Source organism: Echiichthys vipera (assembly GCF_963691815.1).
Source record: "Echiichthys vipera genome assembly, chromosome: X".
Taxonomy (NCBI): Eukaryota; Metazoa; Chordata; class Actinopteri; order Perciformes; family Trachinidae; genus Echiichthys; species Echiichthys vipera.
The window spans coordinates 12,125,796-12,142,655 of NC_139825.1; the positions used below are offsets into that span (position 1 = coordinate 12,125,796).

At 42.3% G+C, this 16,860-nt stretch overlaps 1 protein-coding gene across 3 annotated transcripts in view; it reads left to right on the plus strand.

Moving 5' to 3' along the window:
• The window catches only part of arhgef10la (Rho guanine nucleotide exchange factor (GEF) 10-like a), a 148,124-nt gene that overhangs the window by 104,127 nt on the left and 27,137 nt on the right, over positions 1-16,860 (plus strand). For all 3 annotated transcript variants that reach the window (XM_083939748.1, XM_083939749.1, XM_083939750.1), the window contains one exon: positions 16,120-16,206. In XM_083939748.1, the coding sequence (XP_083795874.1) occupies positions 16,120-16,206 (87 nt within the window). The remainder of the gene's footprint in view (positions 1-16,119; positions 16,207-16,860) is intronic.

Here is a 16,860-nt window from a genome sequence, read left to right on the forward strand (position 1 = left end):
ATGTTGTGTTGTCCTCCAGCACCACAGTAAGGAATCTGGGTGTTATTTTTGATCAGGATATGTCCTTCGATTCTCACATAAAACTAACAACAGGGACAAGGACAGCATATTTTCACCTGCTTAATATTGCAAAAATTAGGAACATTGTGTCTCAGAAAGATGCAGAAAAACTAGTCCATACATTTGTTATGTCTAGGCTGGACTTTTGCAACTCATTATTATCAGGCTGCTCCAATAAGTCTGTTAAGAGTCCCCAGTTGGTCCAAAATGCTGCAGCTTGTGTACTAACTAAAACAAATCGATGAGAACATATTTCTCCTGATCTCAAGATTCAAGAACCTGTATTTATCCTGAGGGAAATTATTGTGCAACAGTTTCAATACAAAGGTGGGAAAGGATCAGAGTAACAATAAGCTAACATAATCAAATCAAAATAAGCTAACATAAAATAAATCAAACAATAACTAAGTGTGACAGAGTGCAACAGACATTGTGGTTAAGCGTAGGTATATACAATATACAACAATACGCACTGTGCAGTTTAGCAGCATATTGAAATAAAATAAGTACAAACTAAATAAGTGATAAGGAGCGATAAGTGAGACAGTGTTAAAAATGTAGCAGCAGCCTTTCTTACTGAAGTAAGTTAGTTACAGTAAAGTACAGTACAGTGTAGCAGCATTTCTTACTGAAGTAAGTTACAATACAACTAAATAAAGTGATGCAGTGGTGATATAAAGTGACAAAGTGACATTTTCTCAGGATACAGTGTCTCCACTGTTCCTTACCTGACGGGGGGAGATGAATTATACAGTTTGATGGCCACAGGAAGAAAAGACTTCCTCCGGCGTTCAGTGTTACACCGGGGGAGAATGAGTCTGTGGCTGAAGGGGCTTCTGCTGGAGGTCAGCAGCTGGTGGAGAGGGTGCGAGTTGTTGTCCAGGATGCTGTGCAGTTTAGACAGCATCCTCCTCTCAGACACCGCCACCAGAGAGTCCAGTTTGACCCCCAGGACGGAGCCAGCCTTCCTGATGATCTTACTGATTCTCCTGGCGTCTGCTGCCCTCAGTCTGCTGCCCCAGCACACAACAGCAAAGAAGATGGCACTGGCTACCACCGACTGGTAGAACATCCTCAGCATGGTGTTACATACATTGAGTGACCGGAGCCTCCTCAGGAATTAGAGACAACTCTGGCCCTTCTTGTAAACAGCCTCAGTGTTCTTGGACCAGTCCAGTTTGTTATCCAGGTATACTCCAAGGTATTTGGATGGAAATTAGACATGGTGTCGGTGCTGAGACCTGGTTTGTTGAGGATGGGGGTGACAGCAGCAAGTTTGAGGGGAGTGGGGACAGAGCCAGAGATGAGTGGGGAATTTATGATTTTGATGATGAGTGGGATGACGGATGGAAGGCAGGTTTTGATGAGAGCTGATGGGATGGGGTCTAGGGTGCAGGTTTAGGTTTAGGTCTAGGTTTCATCCCTTAGTGAGTTTGGGTAGGTCCATGGGTGACAGCAGGGATAATTGTGACAGGCACTGAGATTGTTAAGGGGAGGGATCCGGTGGTGAGGTTGAGGGAGCAGGGGAGGTGGTCAGGTTTCTGTAAATGAGTTAAGCCTGTGAATATTCTCATTTGTCCAGGTCGTCATTATCCCCAAAGCAATTTGAGTCAAAAGCAACTGTACTTGGTTATTTGTCTAGGTGGGCGTTTCACCTCAGTTGTGTATGCAACTGACCAGGCTGGGACTGGTCCAACTAACTGGTGTGGAGATCCAGGTATTTAACCTCTCACAAGGCCGAAGATGTCACTGGAACCCTTTGTGCTCTAAGTGCCAATAACCGTCGTTGGTGGGAAGTAGGTTTCTTTTGTGTGTGTGTGGTGTTCTGTCCTTGGGATGTACTAGTTTCTGTCTGAGTGTATTACAGGGATGCAGTGTTTGTTGAAGATCCTCCTGAGTTTCTCTGATACTCCAGCCACATACGGAATGACTATGTGGTTTCTCTTTTTTTCTTTTTCTTTTTCAACCACTTTGGTTTTCTTTCTGGAAGCAGCTGCCATTTTCACAAAGGTCCAGCTGAGGTAGCCACAGGTTGTGAGGGCGCCTCTCAGATGCTTGCGTTCTTCTCTTGGGCCTGTGAGCTGGTGGGTACGTTATCAGCTCTGTGTTGCAGTGTTCTGATAACTCCTAGCTTGTATTCCAGGGGGTGGTGGGAGTCAAATAGTAGATATTGATCTTAGTGAGTGGGTTTTCTGTATACCCCAATGTGGAGGCTCCTGTCATTCTCCATATGGACGTCATAGTCTAAGAAAGGCAAACTATTGTCCTTGACTTCTTCTCTGGTGAACTTGATGTTTCTGTCCACTGAGTTTACATGTTCGGTAAAAGTTTCCACCTCTTTGGATTTGATTTTAATCCATGTGTCGTCCACATATTTGGACCAATGGCTCGGGGTTACTCCTTTGAAGGAGTTCAAAGCCTTGTCCTCTAACTCCTCCATGTATAGATTTGCCACAATAGGGGATACTGGTGAACCCATGTCACAGCCATGTTTTTTTCTCTAAAAAGTGCCATTTAACTGGATTTATGTGGAGTTCAGGCACAAATCCAGCAGCTGGCAAATGTGGTCTGGTTTGAGATTTGTTCAGTGTAAGGAGTTGTCCGATTTGAGCTGCTCTCTTACTGCCAGAGCGTCCATAGTTGGAATACAGGTGAACAAGGAAGTCCCGTCGTAGGATACCATGGTTTCATCTGGACCCATTTTTTAAGTTTCATGGAGTTTTGGATGTGGTGTGGGGTGTTGCCCACCAGTGGTGCCAAGATATTGGCTATGTGCTTTGCAATGTTGTAAGTGAGTATAGGGAGTCCATATAAGCAGGGGGTTGAGTCCTGGGGATAGAGCCTGTAATATTGTGATTTGTCAATGACCCTTTCTTTTTGTAGATGCTGTAGACACTCTATAACCTTCTTTTTGTAACCACTGGTAGGGTCTCGTTTCAGAGTTTCATAACTGTTAGAGCACTGAGTAGTGCAGAGATCTTTGCCTGCTAGTCAGTTGTATTGAGAACAACTGTCTACCCTTGTCTGCTGGAAGGATTGTGATTATGTGGTCTTTGCTCAGTGCTGTTACTGATTTTCTTCCTCAATGGTGAGGTTGGATGGGGGGACCTTAGCTTGGGACAACGCTGCTGACACCTTTAACCTTATCTGTTCAGCCTCAGTTCCAGTAAGATTCTTTTTCTTTATAGCAGATTCTGTAGCTGTAATCAACTCAACTATGGGTAACTCTTTTGGTGTCATGGCAAAGTTCAAGCCCTTGGCTAAGACCTCCATCTCTAGGTGGGTAAGATCTCTGTCCGACAAATTCTTAATCCATCTGTTATGTGTCTCTTTCTTTTGCCACCAAGTGAGTATTTTTGTCAATATTCCGGTATTGTAAATTGTGAAATTTCTTTGTTTGACTTTCTCCATGATAGAAACAGGTAAGATTGATATCAGTTTCGGTAGTGAGAGGTCCACTTTCTCTTTAAGCCCTTCAATAGTGAAATTGACCTGTCTTATTCGCTCACTGAGGAGTTGATTTGGATCCTTTTCTATGATTTTCTCCACTTTATGCCCTCTGATAGGGAAATTCAAGCATAGGCTACTTGGTGTAAGCCTTTGTTGTTTGCATCTCAAACTAAACCGAAGGTGGTTGCTGTAATCTGCAATGTTCCGAGCCAATCTGTCATGTTCCTGCACCATTTTAAGGGTTGCCGACCCAAGTTGGTGTGCAAAAAGCCGGTGAATATTCTCATTTGTCCAGGTTATCCCCTAATCTAACCCACCAGCTCCAAGGCCCAAGGGGAAGAACGCAAGCACCTGAGAGGCGCCCTCACTACTTGTGGCTACCCCAGCTGGACCTTTGTGAGAACAGCAGCTGCTTCCAGAAAGAAAACCAAAGTGGTTGAAAAAGAATGAGAAAACAAGAGAAACAACATACATAGTCATTCCGTATGTGGCTAGGGTATCTTCAACAAACACTGCATCCCTGTGTATTTCAAACCCATTAACACACTCAGATAGAGACTAGTACATCCCAAGGAAAGAACACCACACACCCACAAAAGCAATCTGGTTTATGCTGTCCGATGCAACGAGGAATGCAAAGATCTCTACATTGGAGAAACTAAACAACCACTGCATAAACACATGGCCTAACACAGGAGAGCTAACTCCTCAGGCCTGGACCCCGCTGTCCACTTATATCTCAAGGAGAAAGCCCACTCCTTTGATGACAACAATGTCCAAATCCTGGACAGAGAAGACAGATGGTTTGAAAGAAGAGTAAAAGACGCCATCTATGCAATAGTAGAGAAACAGCTAAACAGAGGAGGAGGTCTGAGACACCACTTATCTCCAATTTACAATGCAGCCCTTTCATCCCTTCCCAGGAGATTCAACAATCCAACCTCAAGGAACAACTTTTCACAAATGACCTCCTACGACTCCGAAGACTGTCGTTGAGACTCAATAGAGCACTAACAAAGTCGAAACCTAGTTCTGACCAACGACTGTCACTCTAACGACAACCATTGGCACTTGGAGCACAAAGGGTTCCAGTGACATCATCGGCCTTTCGAGAGGTTAAATACCTGGATCTCCACACCAGATAGTTGGACCAACAATTTGCATATTCAGTGAGGGAAAAAGATCAGCGAGGTTTTCCAAGCAGACAGGCATCCCGGCGGCAGCCGTAACCAGCGACCATGCAGACCACGCTTGTCGCCCCGGGAGGATGAAAGCTGCGAAGGGATGGGGGGGTGAGGGGGTTTTGTTGCATATATTTATGTAAGTGACCATGGGTGCCTGTGTGATATCAGCCTGAAGAGTCGCTCCGACCAGTTACCCAGTCAATGTCTCAGTCCACAGAGTGTCAGCACGATAACACAGCAAGTTGCCATGGAGACATCCTTGATTGGGCCCCAGCCAGAGTCAACAACCAACAGGTGTCCATGAAGGAACAAAGAGGAGAGGATGTGCAGGGCGTCTCACAGCAGCGTTCTCCTGGAGGAGTTATTCCAGTAGCGACCTTGGCCAAGGCAGCTACCAAGATAGGGTCGGAATGCAGATTAGATTATTATGGTTAGGGCGAGCAGCCGTATTTCAATAGACACGACTACTCTGAATGTCTGTCTTGGTCACCAATATGATCCATAGACCTTTGTAAAGCCGTTAACTTCTCCAAGATCTTTCCCATTCGGTGTTCAATAACCTCCGTCTGTGCACTGACAGCTCGTTCCAAGATGGTTCCCAAGGCACGGTGCAAAATCACTGTCAAAGTGTTCACAGCTTTATCCAAGGTGTTATCCAAATAGCGGTTAAGAGCCACAGTCTGAGTGCTAAGAGCTCCACTCCATCCATCAATAGTGCCGGGCAGCTCCACGGGGCATTTGACTGCTGCCACCGACTTCCAAATTTTTCGATACACCAGGGCAGTGCCTACTCCAATTAGCAGAAAGCATGTTATCATGGTTCCGAATATGTAGATATCCTCAATGTCCTCCATGGAAAGAATGGCCAGGCACACGACCCTCCACTGCTCCCACGAGTCGATCGTGTAACTAGCTGCAAACGTTCCATTAGGGCAGGCAGGTTCCCCTGAACCTAAACTTCTCCTCGAAGCAATGTTCTATTGGTAATGTTGAGAATAAAATAAGTGAAGCAATTGTGATTATGACTATTATTTTGATAAAACATACATTAAAGAGAATGGAAAAAATATATAAATTGGGCGGGATCACGTAGCACCATGACTGTGACTACATGACAGGTGCATTGAGTCATTATACCTTAGAATAGTTACTATTGCAGCTGCTTTAGCACATCAGATTAATTCCACTTCAAGACAATAATTCAATCAGCCAATTTCCTATATGACAAAGCACATTTATTGAACACTGTTATCCTTTAAAAATGCCACAATCAGATTAATCACTTCATACTCTGCTTCACAGACCACAAGGACTACAGCTCAGACGACTGAGGCATTTGCACAGATGGCATGACCCCCTAAGATTCACATTGACCCCCCAACTTTCCCTACATAAGGCGACGAACATCACCGGTAAAACGGAGGATTAATGTTCCTTTAGACTAATTTACATTGCAGCATGCATTGAGAGCCCAGCATTTGTGTGCTACAACTAATGGTGCGTGCAAGTTGTGCAAGAATGTTGAAATTTCCAACTCCAAGTGAGAATATTAATCAGAACCCCCGTGCTCGTGCAGTTGGATCTCCAACTCTGAAAGTCGGATTAATTTCACCAGCCAGACATTGAATTCATGCTATCTGCATCTCACGTAAGCAGTAGTTACATGTTTTGTTGTACGTTTGTGAGGCTGGAAAGCGCTGGGAGCATTCAACGTTGGGGTTACGTTGTTCCGAGGTTCTCTTTCTCTCTCTCTCCCAATTCAATTCGATACAGGCTTTATTGGCATGTAAGTTTTAGAGAAAAACAATATTGCCAAATCCAAGCGTCAAAATACAATACAATAAGTCCAAATATTCAGACACGTTATACACATTATGTACAGTATCACTCAAACTGTGTGTGTGTGTGTGTGTGTGTGTGTGACCACATGTTCTAGACCAAGTTTAATGTGTCCAGCAGCTTTTAAAACCCAGAACTCATTTTCTTTTGTACCATATACCTGATGTTTTATATGTAAGGTTGACGTAGTATCTCTTTCAACTTGCAAATACTACAGATAAATAGTAAACATTTTAAAAATTGGTATCCTATGAATCAAATAGTGAAATGAAAACTATATTAAAACTGAATCTGGGTAAGTATTACATCACCACTACCTATATCTTGATGTTAATATAATTAACTGTAGATATTATGTCTCTATAACCAGGCACTATCATTACACAGCTAAGATGCAGGTCGTCTGCTCGGCCTGTGGCCGGTACATTAAAAAGCCTTTATCTTCACGTCTGCCGTCATCAGGAGACAGTGTCCCGAAAGAGGAGGAATATAGATTATGAATAATCTCATTTGGGTGGAAGTCTACAAAATTAATCACAAAGTGTCTTACTCTATAAAAACACTTGATGCAGTTAAGATCAGATACTGCATTAATGGTTAGGCTCCATTCCTAAATTAGCTATTTTATTATTAGAAACTTGTTTTATTGAATTCCAGTTTTAAATCAAAATGCACACATTGACAATCACGAGATATATGCAACATTTAACACACCAATATTGCTGTTAATGTTAGTTTGTTTCTGTTCTGTTCAAACATAATCACAAACTAACGCTCTGTAACTACACTTTAGGATAATAACATTAGTGAACTGACGTTGCAGATTAACTTGACAAAATCCAATGCTATCTGCTAATGCTAACGTCAGCTAACAATAACATTAGCTTATTAGCTGTTGTGTTTCGGCTGCTTTACAGCAAGAGTACTAACCACACTTAAACTTAGGGTGCACAGTTCATGATTTCGTCCATCCCTCCCACCGGGGGCATCAGGAGGACCGAAGGAGGTGCACCAGCTGTCTGCCTCACATCACCGGGAAAATAAAAGTGCCGTAGCGTTACACAGCCCTGTTTCCGGTATTGATGCAGGAGTGAAGTAACGTCTCCTCTCTTCACCCGTAAACACACTCAGGGTGCACTCACACTGTCCTTCCGCACCGGGCCATAACAGGTTTTTCGGGTCAAGCCTAGTGCGTTTGACCAGTGTGAGTGCAACCGCTCCGCGCATAACTGCGGCCAGCTGGCCGTCCACGGCCAGTCTGAGAGAGGTGGGCTTTTGTAGAGCGCGTTTGCACATGTACGAGCACGAGCGTGCGCACGTGTACGAGCACGACGCCTACTGCGTTTCTGACGTAATTTATGTGCGCCTGTTCGGACATAGAAAATAGAAGGACGGACCATGCGCGGACATTTAACAACAAAAACAATGGCGGCGAAAGGTTCACGTTGGTGTGATGCGGAGGTGGAGTGTTTACTGCAGATTTGGTTGGATGAAAATATTCAAAAACATTCGGACAAGACACACAAAAACTCTGAGGTCTATGGAAAGATTTGTAAACAAAGCGACGCATCGCGATGACGTCAATTACTGCGTGTGACGTGTGACGTGTTACGACGTGATGACATATGGACAGGCAAGAAGCATTTGCGCGAGGCCCAGGTAGTGTGAGTACAAACGGGCCTGGGGCGCGGGGGAGAGGGAGGGGGGGACAAGTACCCTAAAGCCCGAGGCGTGGTGCAGAAGAACAGTTTGAGTGCGCCCTCAGGCACAAAGCTAGTTCCGGTCATTTTCTTGTAAAGTGCAGACTTGTGCTCTATTTACAAATAAAATAAATCATAATAATGACAAATGGTTAAATTTAATGTAAAACTATGATCGTACAATAGACAGCGAAGACGACTCCCTTCTCCTACCTAATATGACGCATTTGACGTATGATGTTGAAAAAAAGAGGGTTTTAAAAGCGCTGCTCAAAACTGCCACTTTCACCTCCGATTTCTGCCCATATGTTTTGTAAAACATAAAAAATCCTGCATTAACTTTTAAAATGGTCATCTAAGAGAAAGGTTAAATCTAAATTTAATAAAATAAACTAACCTTCAAGTTGCACTTTAACGCTACTCACTGTGCACTCCCTTTTGCCTTGATTACTCTCCTTGCCAACAGAGGGCAGTGAAGCACCAGTGTGTATATATATATATATATATATATATATATATATATATATATATATATATATATATACACACATACATATATGAACAGGGTAGACACACCCACCACTTGACAGTGAGGTCATTTGCAAAGGGGCTGATCTGTTGCTGTGACAGTTAACATACTAATTACAGTCGTAGACACTCTAGCAATGCCTCAGAGTAGAGTCCTCCTTCTCTGGTCCTGGGATTCTGCTCACTCTGTACTTGTCGAGATAGCATGCAGGAACAAATTATGTACCCAGAAGGGAAATCCTGCAGGTCTGCTAAATGTGCTAATTCGGTCACATTCTTTTCCTCTGATTATACATCACTGTGGAGAGAACGATAGGCAAAAACTGCATCAATTCAAAAGGAAAGGGAAGAAAGCCCTCTCTCCTCTTTGATTTCCTATTGTGCCAAGCCAATCCTGTCTGTAGCAGTGATATGTTCTCTCCTTATTCTCTGCTCTACTAATTAGTCTTTCTGCTACTTGCTTTCAAGACATGGACAACAACTACCACTGTGGGTGCTGCTTAATTTATAGTTGTTGAGAGATTCAAGGACAAGTTGTTTTTACCTTCTGCTCAGGCTAAACGTAGGCGCATTAATAGACTTCTATGTGATTAAAGAGAGTGTTTTCACTCAATTTAAATGATGTATGTTTCAACTAATAAGTTGGCTTGATATTTGCTTTTTCAGTTTTGTCATGAAGGGGTTGATCAGTACAAGGTGGTTAACTCATGTTTAGAAAAGAAATTATTTGTTTTGAAATATTAACTATGGGCTTGAAACAATGGGCCTAAAGTGTGGTTGTTGAACAATCTGATTAGTATTTGTGAAACAGTTGTGGTTTGTGTTTGTCTCATATAATGCCAAACAGGCCACCAGAATTAGGATCTCAGGATTGTAAGGGGCAGATTCAAATTTGGGAGGAGCTCCTTGATGTGCAGAGCTTCTTTGGCAAAAGTAGCTGCAACCACCACATGACTAGGATTGAGCTGGCAACAGAGCTCCTTTTGTTCTGCGTTTCCTGCCATCTGATATTAAGGATTATAGAAAGCCTTGTCCACCATTGTGCCCAGGGTTTCATCTAGTACTCCGTGTTGACAAACGGTTGTGTCAGTTTCTGTCTTTGAGGTGGGTAAAGATCGCTCATCCAAAGCTTGTCTAGGCTCTGTGCGGATGTCTCCTGTCTCTGGGAAGTGAAGATGGAGGAAGTGATTGACTACACAGAGAAGTTTTGGCCCGTAGTCCTCTTTTGAACCCATTAATGCAGGGGCAGTACGTGGCTTTCATCCAGAGTTGGAACTGCCATGGCCGCAGGAGTCAGAGAGAGAGAGAGTGTGTGAGTGTGTGTGTGTGTGTGTGTGTGTGTGTGTGTGTGTGTGTGTGTGTGTGTGTGTGTGTTAGAGAAAGAGAGAGAGAGAGAAGAGGGGGCATAGCAACACAGTGAATTTACATCACATTTGTTGGGCGTGTTGCAATCATTCAGCTAGGAGCGGGGAAGGACGCAGTCGAGTCATGAATATGAGTTTGTGATGTCCTACCAATGTCAGGCTGTGGCTCTGAGCAGCGATATGCAAAACCACTCTCAAACTTCATTCTACTTATTGCTGATATGATCTGTGGCATAGCCAGGGCGATCGTTACTGTACAGATAGTGGTTATTAAATTGAGGGAAATGTCCTGAGCTGGTTTTAATAATAAGCTGATAGCCGTATGGTTTTGCCGCAAGTCAAAACCACCTCTGAAGGACGTGATAGAGGCCTATCAAGAGTTAAAAATCCGATAGTCTACTCAGCCCCGTCATGCAGATGGTTTAATCTTATTGTCTTCAAATGACTTTGAATATTCTGAACATAATACAGGCCTGCAAGCACAGCAGGTGGTTGGCCCTTTGATCTACGCTTGCAGATGCTGGTGGAATTTAAATCGCAGGGTGACATCGAGCTCATGAAATCCCAACATGAAAAGCAAGTTTCAACTTTGATCCTGTTGTCCCTTTTGTATTATGAGTCAATTATGAGAGTATGATGTATTGAAAACAGATAATGAGCAAACAATGTTTTGCTGTCCCATATAGTTGTGTCATGAGCGTGTGTCCACAAACAATTTGTGTGTATAAAGGCTTACTTAGCATACTGTACACACAGTACTCTCAGTAGCCAGTTGTATGATCGACAAACTGCTGCTCCCAAATTACCATAGAGTTTTATTCCATGCCTCTTCAAAACACAGTTGTATTAGATTGTGTTTTAGTTTTAGTTGGTGTACCTAATGAATTGGTAACTAAAATCCGTGAAACGGTATGAAATTCTGATTGTGATCTAATTTTCTATTCCATTTAAAAAATAAAAATCAATTACTACAAATTTGAAAGACAAATATTGGTCACAAAGCTATCCATCTATCCACCACTTATTCAGGGTAACAGGAGGCTGACATTGGGAAAGAGGTGCAGTACACCCTTGACACGTGGCCAGACTAACACAGGACTGACACATAGAGAAAGACAACCATTCACACGCGTATCCACCCATGCTGACATGGGGAGAACATGCAAACTCCACACCAGGCTAAGCCGGCCAGCGTGTTCAAACTGTGAGGGGACAGTGCTAATATACTTTATTTTGACTTTAGGGTAAAAGAAAACACATAGATCACAGGTAAAAAAAAACCTTATCACTTTCTATAGAGTAGTGGTTCCCAAGCTTTTTGATTGGATGGAGGTTTGATTTCAGACATCACTTTAGTCATGCCAGTTGAATAAATGAGATTAATACATTGGTGTGTCATTGAGACATAGTTTAGTTAGCAATTAAGGTCTAATTTTTAGGGTACTTAACTGTTTTTTAGACTCAGCTGTGTTAAGCCATTTTACCTTGGTAATATGACTCTGTAAATTGTGGTATGCTTTCACCCTTCGTGGATGAAATCTTGTGTCTCTGGTGGTGTTCCCCCTTCTCAGTTACATTAGTCAGTCATCCTCATAAAATGGTTACTAAATGTTCCACTATCTTTTTTTCTGTTTTTCCACCAGCCTGGTCTCACCAAAAGGCGTGTGAATGACACGCTATTTCTCTCAAGCCATCTTGTGTATAATTACAACGCATGTCATGATTTTTGAGTGTCATTTCACGCCATGTAGTCTCAATTGACTTGTATAGTGCAGAGATGGCGTTGTCATTTCACGCACAAATGTCATTGAGGGAAAACCCACGTGTTCGTATTTCTCCGCCACCTTGCGGTGGAGCTTTCTGTCAGAGGGTTGTTTTTAAATCAATATTTCATGTGAAGGATGGCTGAAATAACGGGCGTGAAATGCCCTAACCCTAACCCTAACCCTAACCCTGACCCTGGGGAACTACGGGCGTTAAATGACACGCGAAAAAAGTTAATATGAGTAGACATGCACGCGAAAAGTCATGAAAGTCATGAAAAGTGGCGTGCTATTTATACGCCCTCCCATGAGACCACGTAGTTTCCACAGATCCTATTTTTTTCAGTTGCGCTGATTTTTCTTGACCATATTTTTCACATGCTTTATTGCTTTTATTAATGGTAAAATTAAAAAGTTTTATCTGTCAGAAACCAAAGATGGAAAGTGTAAAAGGTCGTACTTTTTTCCTTCTACTGTATGTCTAAGAGTAGCATCCAAATACATAATATGGCTATATGAAATTAGGGCCAGCTCCAAAACAGGTTTGAGTGCATGAACCATGATATATATTGAGCATCCATAGCAGATATGCCTGTTAAGAGTTACACAACTTATGTTGACATAGAAGGTCAAATCAAGACACATTTTGTGAAGAAATCAATGAAGAGATGTCACTCTCCATCAAAATGTGCCTTGATGATAGCCTGAGCAGCAACTTTGCAAAATCTCTCACGTTAGTAGCTTGTTTAGTGTGCATTACCTGTCATTTCAGGTTGACTGGCAATTCACTCTACGACCAGCCTGCCTGTAGCCTTAGGCAGTGGGGATGCAATGGGGAGGGAGCTCCAGCACCAGTCAATTACCAGTTAATAAACAGTGGAAGTTTTCTATTAGTGCTTATTAGTGCGTGTAAAAGATTGTATGTATGAGGAATTGGAGGAAGGCACTGCGACTGTGGATTTAGAAAAAAAAATCCAGCCATATTTTCTTTCCTCTGGTCTAATATACAGCACCCAGTTCTCTGTACGCATGCCATTTATTGAGATGATATTTGTTATTTGACTTTCAGCAGGCTACACAGTGCAATATATGTTATTTGCAAACTCTTTTTTTTTCTTTTGAACTGTGCAGAAATGTGTGCTCAGGAGTTTCACTTAATGCAGTATTTCATGGGAAAACTCTTTCCAATAAAGATAATCCATTGCATAAGCATTGTGGAGGCCAAACAATTCAATGTTGGCTGCAGTGTGTCTTGTCATTGATAACATTATGGGCCCCTGGTGGATATGATGCATGGACCCTTTTTGGAAAGCAGTTGTCACAAATCTGATGTTTGGTAAATCCCCCACATATTTGAGAGGAGATTTCACAGTGCTTACAGAGGAATATTGCTGTTAAGAAAATCAGTGCATCTGAGTATCCTTGGGAAGTAAAATAACATTAATTGGATTTGGGGAAGTCACTCTTACCAAGGGGACACCGTTCTGACTGTCTGACAGCCAAGAGCATGAATCATTAAAACCCTACCCTGTCATATTAGAACACCTACGACCACCATTTCTTATATTTGTCAGCATACTGAGCCAAGAGCTGTGTGTGTGTGTGTGTGTGTGTGTGTGTGTGTGTGTGTGTGTGTGTGTGTGTGTGTGTGTGTGTGTGTGTGTGTGTGTGTGTGTGTGTGTGTGTGTGTGTGTGTGTGTGCGCGTGTGTGCGTGTGCATTAGTGTGTGTGTGTGTGTGTGTGTAACTAGGCAGAAATTGTTCAAAGTATATAAAAGACAGTCACAATAAATAGTACTTTCCATTCTGTCCTGCAGAAATGGGTGTAATTACACACGCTTTAAGTTTATATTCCAGGAAAGCAATGGATGCTCCTCTGCTAACTATTGCCACCTGGAACCAGCATATGGGCTGGCGCCCTCTTGGGGTAATGGGTAGGGCGGACTCTCTGTCAACCATTGGGTCAATGGTAACCAGCAGCTGGGAGGCCGCCCTCTCATCACATCAACAAATCTTGCTTTAATTAGCTCACCTGCCCGTTTCCTCCCTTTTCCTACCCCTGCTCCCCAAAGTCCTCCATCAAGCTTTCCTCAGCCAGGTTACACGCTCACCTTCCTCTCTCATCCTGCCTCCACACCTGGGAATAGCTTCAGCTTCTCAACTTCACACCTACACACACACACACACAGAGTGCTATAAACAAATCTGACATTGCCTTCGAGAAAGCTTGATTGATTCAGTGATACCTTATTAGTATTTGGATTGCCACTGAGGTGGTCATTGCTAAAGATCACATTTCCTTTTTGCCTGTTGAATAATTTGCACATTTGCAGGTCGAAATGATTCACACAGGCTTTGTTGTTAAGTGCACTCGGGCTCTTTCCATTGGCTGTTTAAAGAAGTTCAATAAGTGGACCTGTATTGATCATAGTTGCTGTCTGCACTTTCGTTGGAACACAATCTATCCTCATATCCTCACCTCAGTGTCCTTGTGTGTCATAGGTCCAGTGTAATATGCAAATGACTGCCTTATTGTGTGGATCTAAATAATTATCCTATACGGAAGGAAGTGCTGTTTAATATTTTTACTTACTAATGCTAATTACTTATTTATTTTATAATTTACTATAACTAATTATTATTATAATTGGCTAGGTACTTTTACCATATTCCAGAATGAGATCCTCTTTATAAACACTATCATTTTATAAGAGTAGGCATCACATTTTTTAAATGGTGGATATCTCATTAAGGAAGAAGCCTCTCTTTATGTACACATCCGCTCTTTGTCTGAATGACTCCAATGCACATCCCTGCTTTTACCATATGAAGTTGTGATGCGACTGTTTTGTTAGAATTGATAGATCCCACTAGTATTGCCAGACTGACTCCAGAGAGTGCTAACATATAAAGCAATCTAGGTCTGAGAAGATTGGCCTACAATGTTTGCCACTCTCAGGCGACTGATAAAATCCAACCGCTATCGAACTACCAGCACCGTCTGTTATAGTGCTCCAGTCCCTGTGGTCCACTGCCTCTCTCTGTCTCTCTCTTAACCACATGGCTTCCAAATGGACACTATTATGGCTTCTGCTTAATTACCTATCAAAAAACATTTCACTGCACTTGACAGAGGGCTAGCAGAAGGTGAGAGAGAGAGAAAAAAAGACAGCGACAGAACAAAAAAAGTAGGCATAAAAAAAGACTGAAAGATTGGAATGAGAAATGGGAAAGTGGAACTAAGAGATTGATAGAGAGAGGACAAGCCATTTATCTGTGTAGTGAATTTGAATAAATGGAGACAGACATTGGGTAGTAGAGGAATAGCCTCACTGTGCAGATGGGGAGAGAAGTGATCTGGCCGGTATCCTTTTTTGTGTAGTGTTTACAAACATACCCAGAACCAGAGAGAAAAGGGGGAGGGTCCCGGCCAGGAGAGGCTATAAATTACCTGTGACTGATGCTTGCCGCCGTTGAGGATGACAGCTAAAGACATGCAGTGCTCATCACTGACCATCTCTTCACTCCCTTCTCTCCCTCTCAAACCCACCAACACGTCCCATTCCCACATCCACCAAGCCAACAACACACAATTAGCTGTTCCATCTGTCACATGGCCCACCCTTAGCGGTCATACAGCAAAATAATAATCGTTTCCTACCAGGCGGACTGCTGGTCAGAAGAGCAGCTTTCATCACGGGAGGTTTGATGCATCAGCCACAGGCTCTGCACTCAGTGTAAATGTCAAGCTCCATCACTTCGTTTCAGGAAAACAAATCTGCTATATGTCTAAGGAATATAGATATTTTCCCCCTTTTAGTAGGATGCTGGCTCTTTTTATTGATAATAAATATTCAGACAACTGCCTTGGTTCAGGAGTTAGATCTTTCAGACCCTTGTGAGCAGACAGTGTGGTTACTGAGAGAAGTAAATCTAAAAGCAACACCACGTAAGAAAACAAGTCTGATGGTATAAAAATTAGAATTGCATAGAGAAAGCTTAAACAAGGCCAAAACCATTTAATCTTGGCATTGGTTGTAGAAAGAAGTGCTGGGAAATATTATGATAAATATGTTGGTATGATAAAAATCATATGTATTGTTTTTATCACAATGTCAAAAAAACATTTATTGAATTCAGTCAGTGCCAGCTCTGTGGTCACTTAGAGGTTGTTGTTTTTTTTTAGACCATGATACATTGAATTGAATCAAAATGTATTTTGTCTCTTGTAGCTCGAAGCTGCCCTCCACAATCCTGTCCACTGTGCATTGTTGGGCTTCTCTGCAGCAAGCACCTCCTTACCTCAAGGCTACTTCTGGGTAAGTAACACACACACACACACACACACACAGACACACACACGCTCAATTAAGTGCCAAATAACTAAAACAAATGAAGAGGTAAAACAATGCATATTTTACAGTTGCTGATCATTTTAGCTTTTAACACAATTACCATGACCAGTTAAACGTCTTTTCTACATTCTGCTCCCGTTCATTAAAAAAAAAATTGAATGAAAAAAAATTATCTCAAGGCTATGAATGGAATATGCACCATTTTTCTCCGTAGATATGTTGCCAGGAAACTGCATTTATACAGTACAGTAACAAGGCTAGTGGTAGGTAACTGCTACAGAGTGTTTTAGGATAAGTGGGGCAAATTGTTCTGCCAGACTAGCACATGTACATCCCAGGACTTGTGGGAATTTATCTGGATCTAGAAAAAGAAAAGAGGGAATTCAGTGGAAAAATGATGCAGTGAATCTGCTATTCATCTTTAAGTTTCAATTGTTGTCTCCCATCCTTTTTTGAAAAAAGGTAAAAGGTAATCCTTGTTTGACCTAAAAGGTGGCTTAATGCAGTGTATGTTCTTCAGAACAAGGACTTTGACTCAGTGTTTCAGATTTTTGCGTTTGTGTGCTATTCTAAAGAGGATTGGATTCTCCCTCAGATGGTAAAAAGGAGATATGGTGA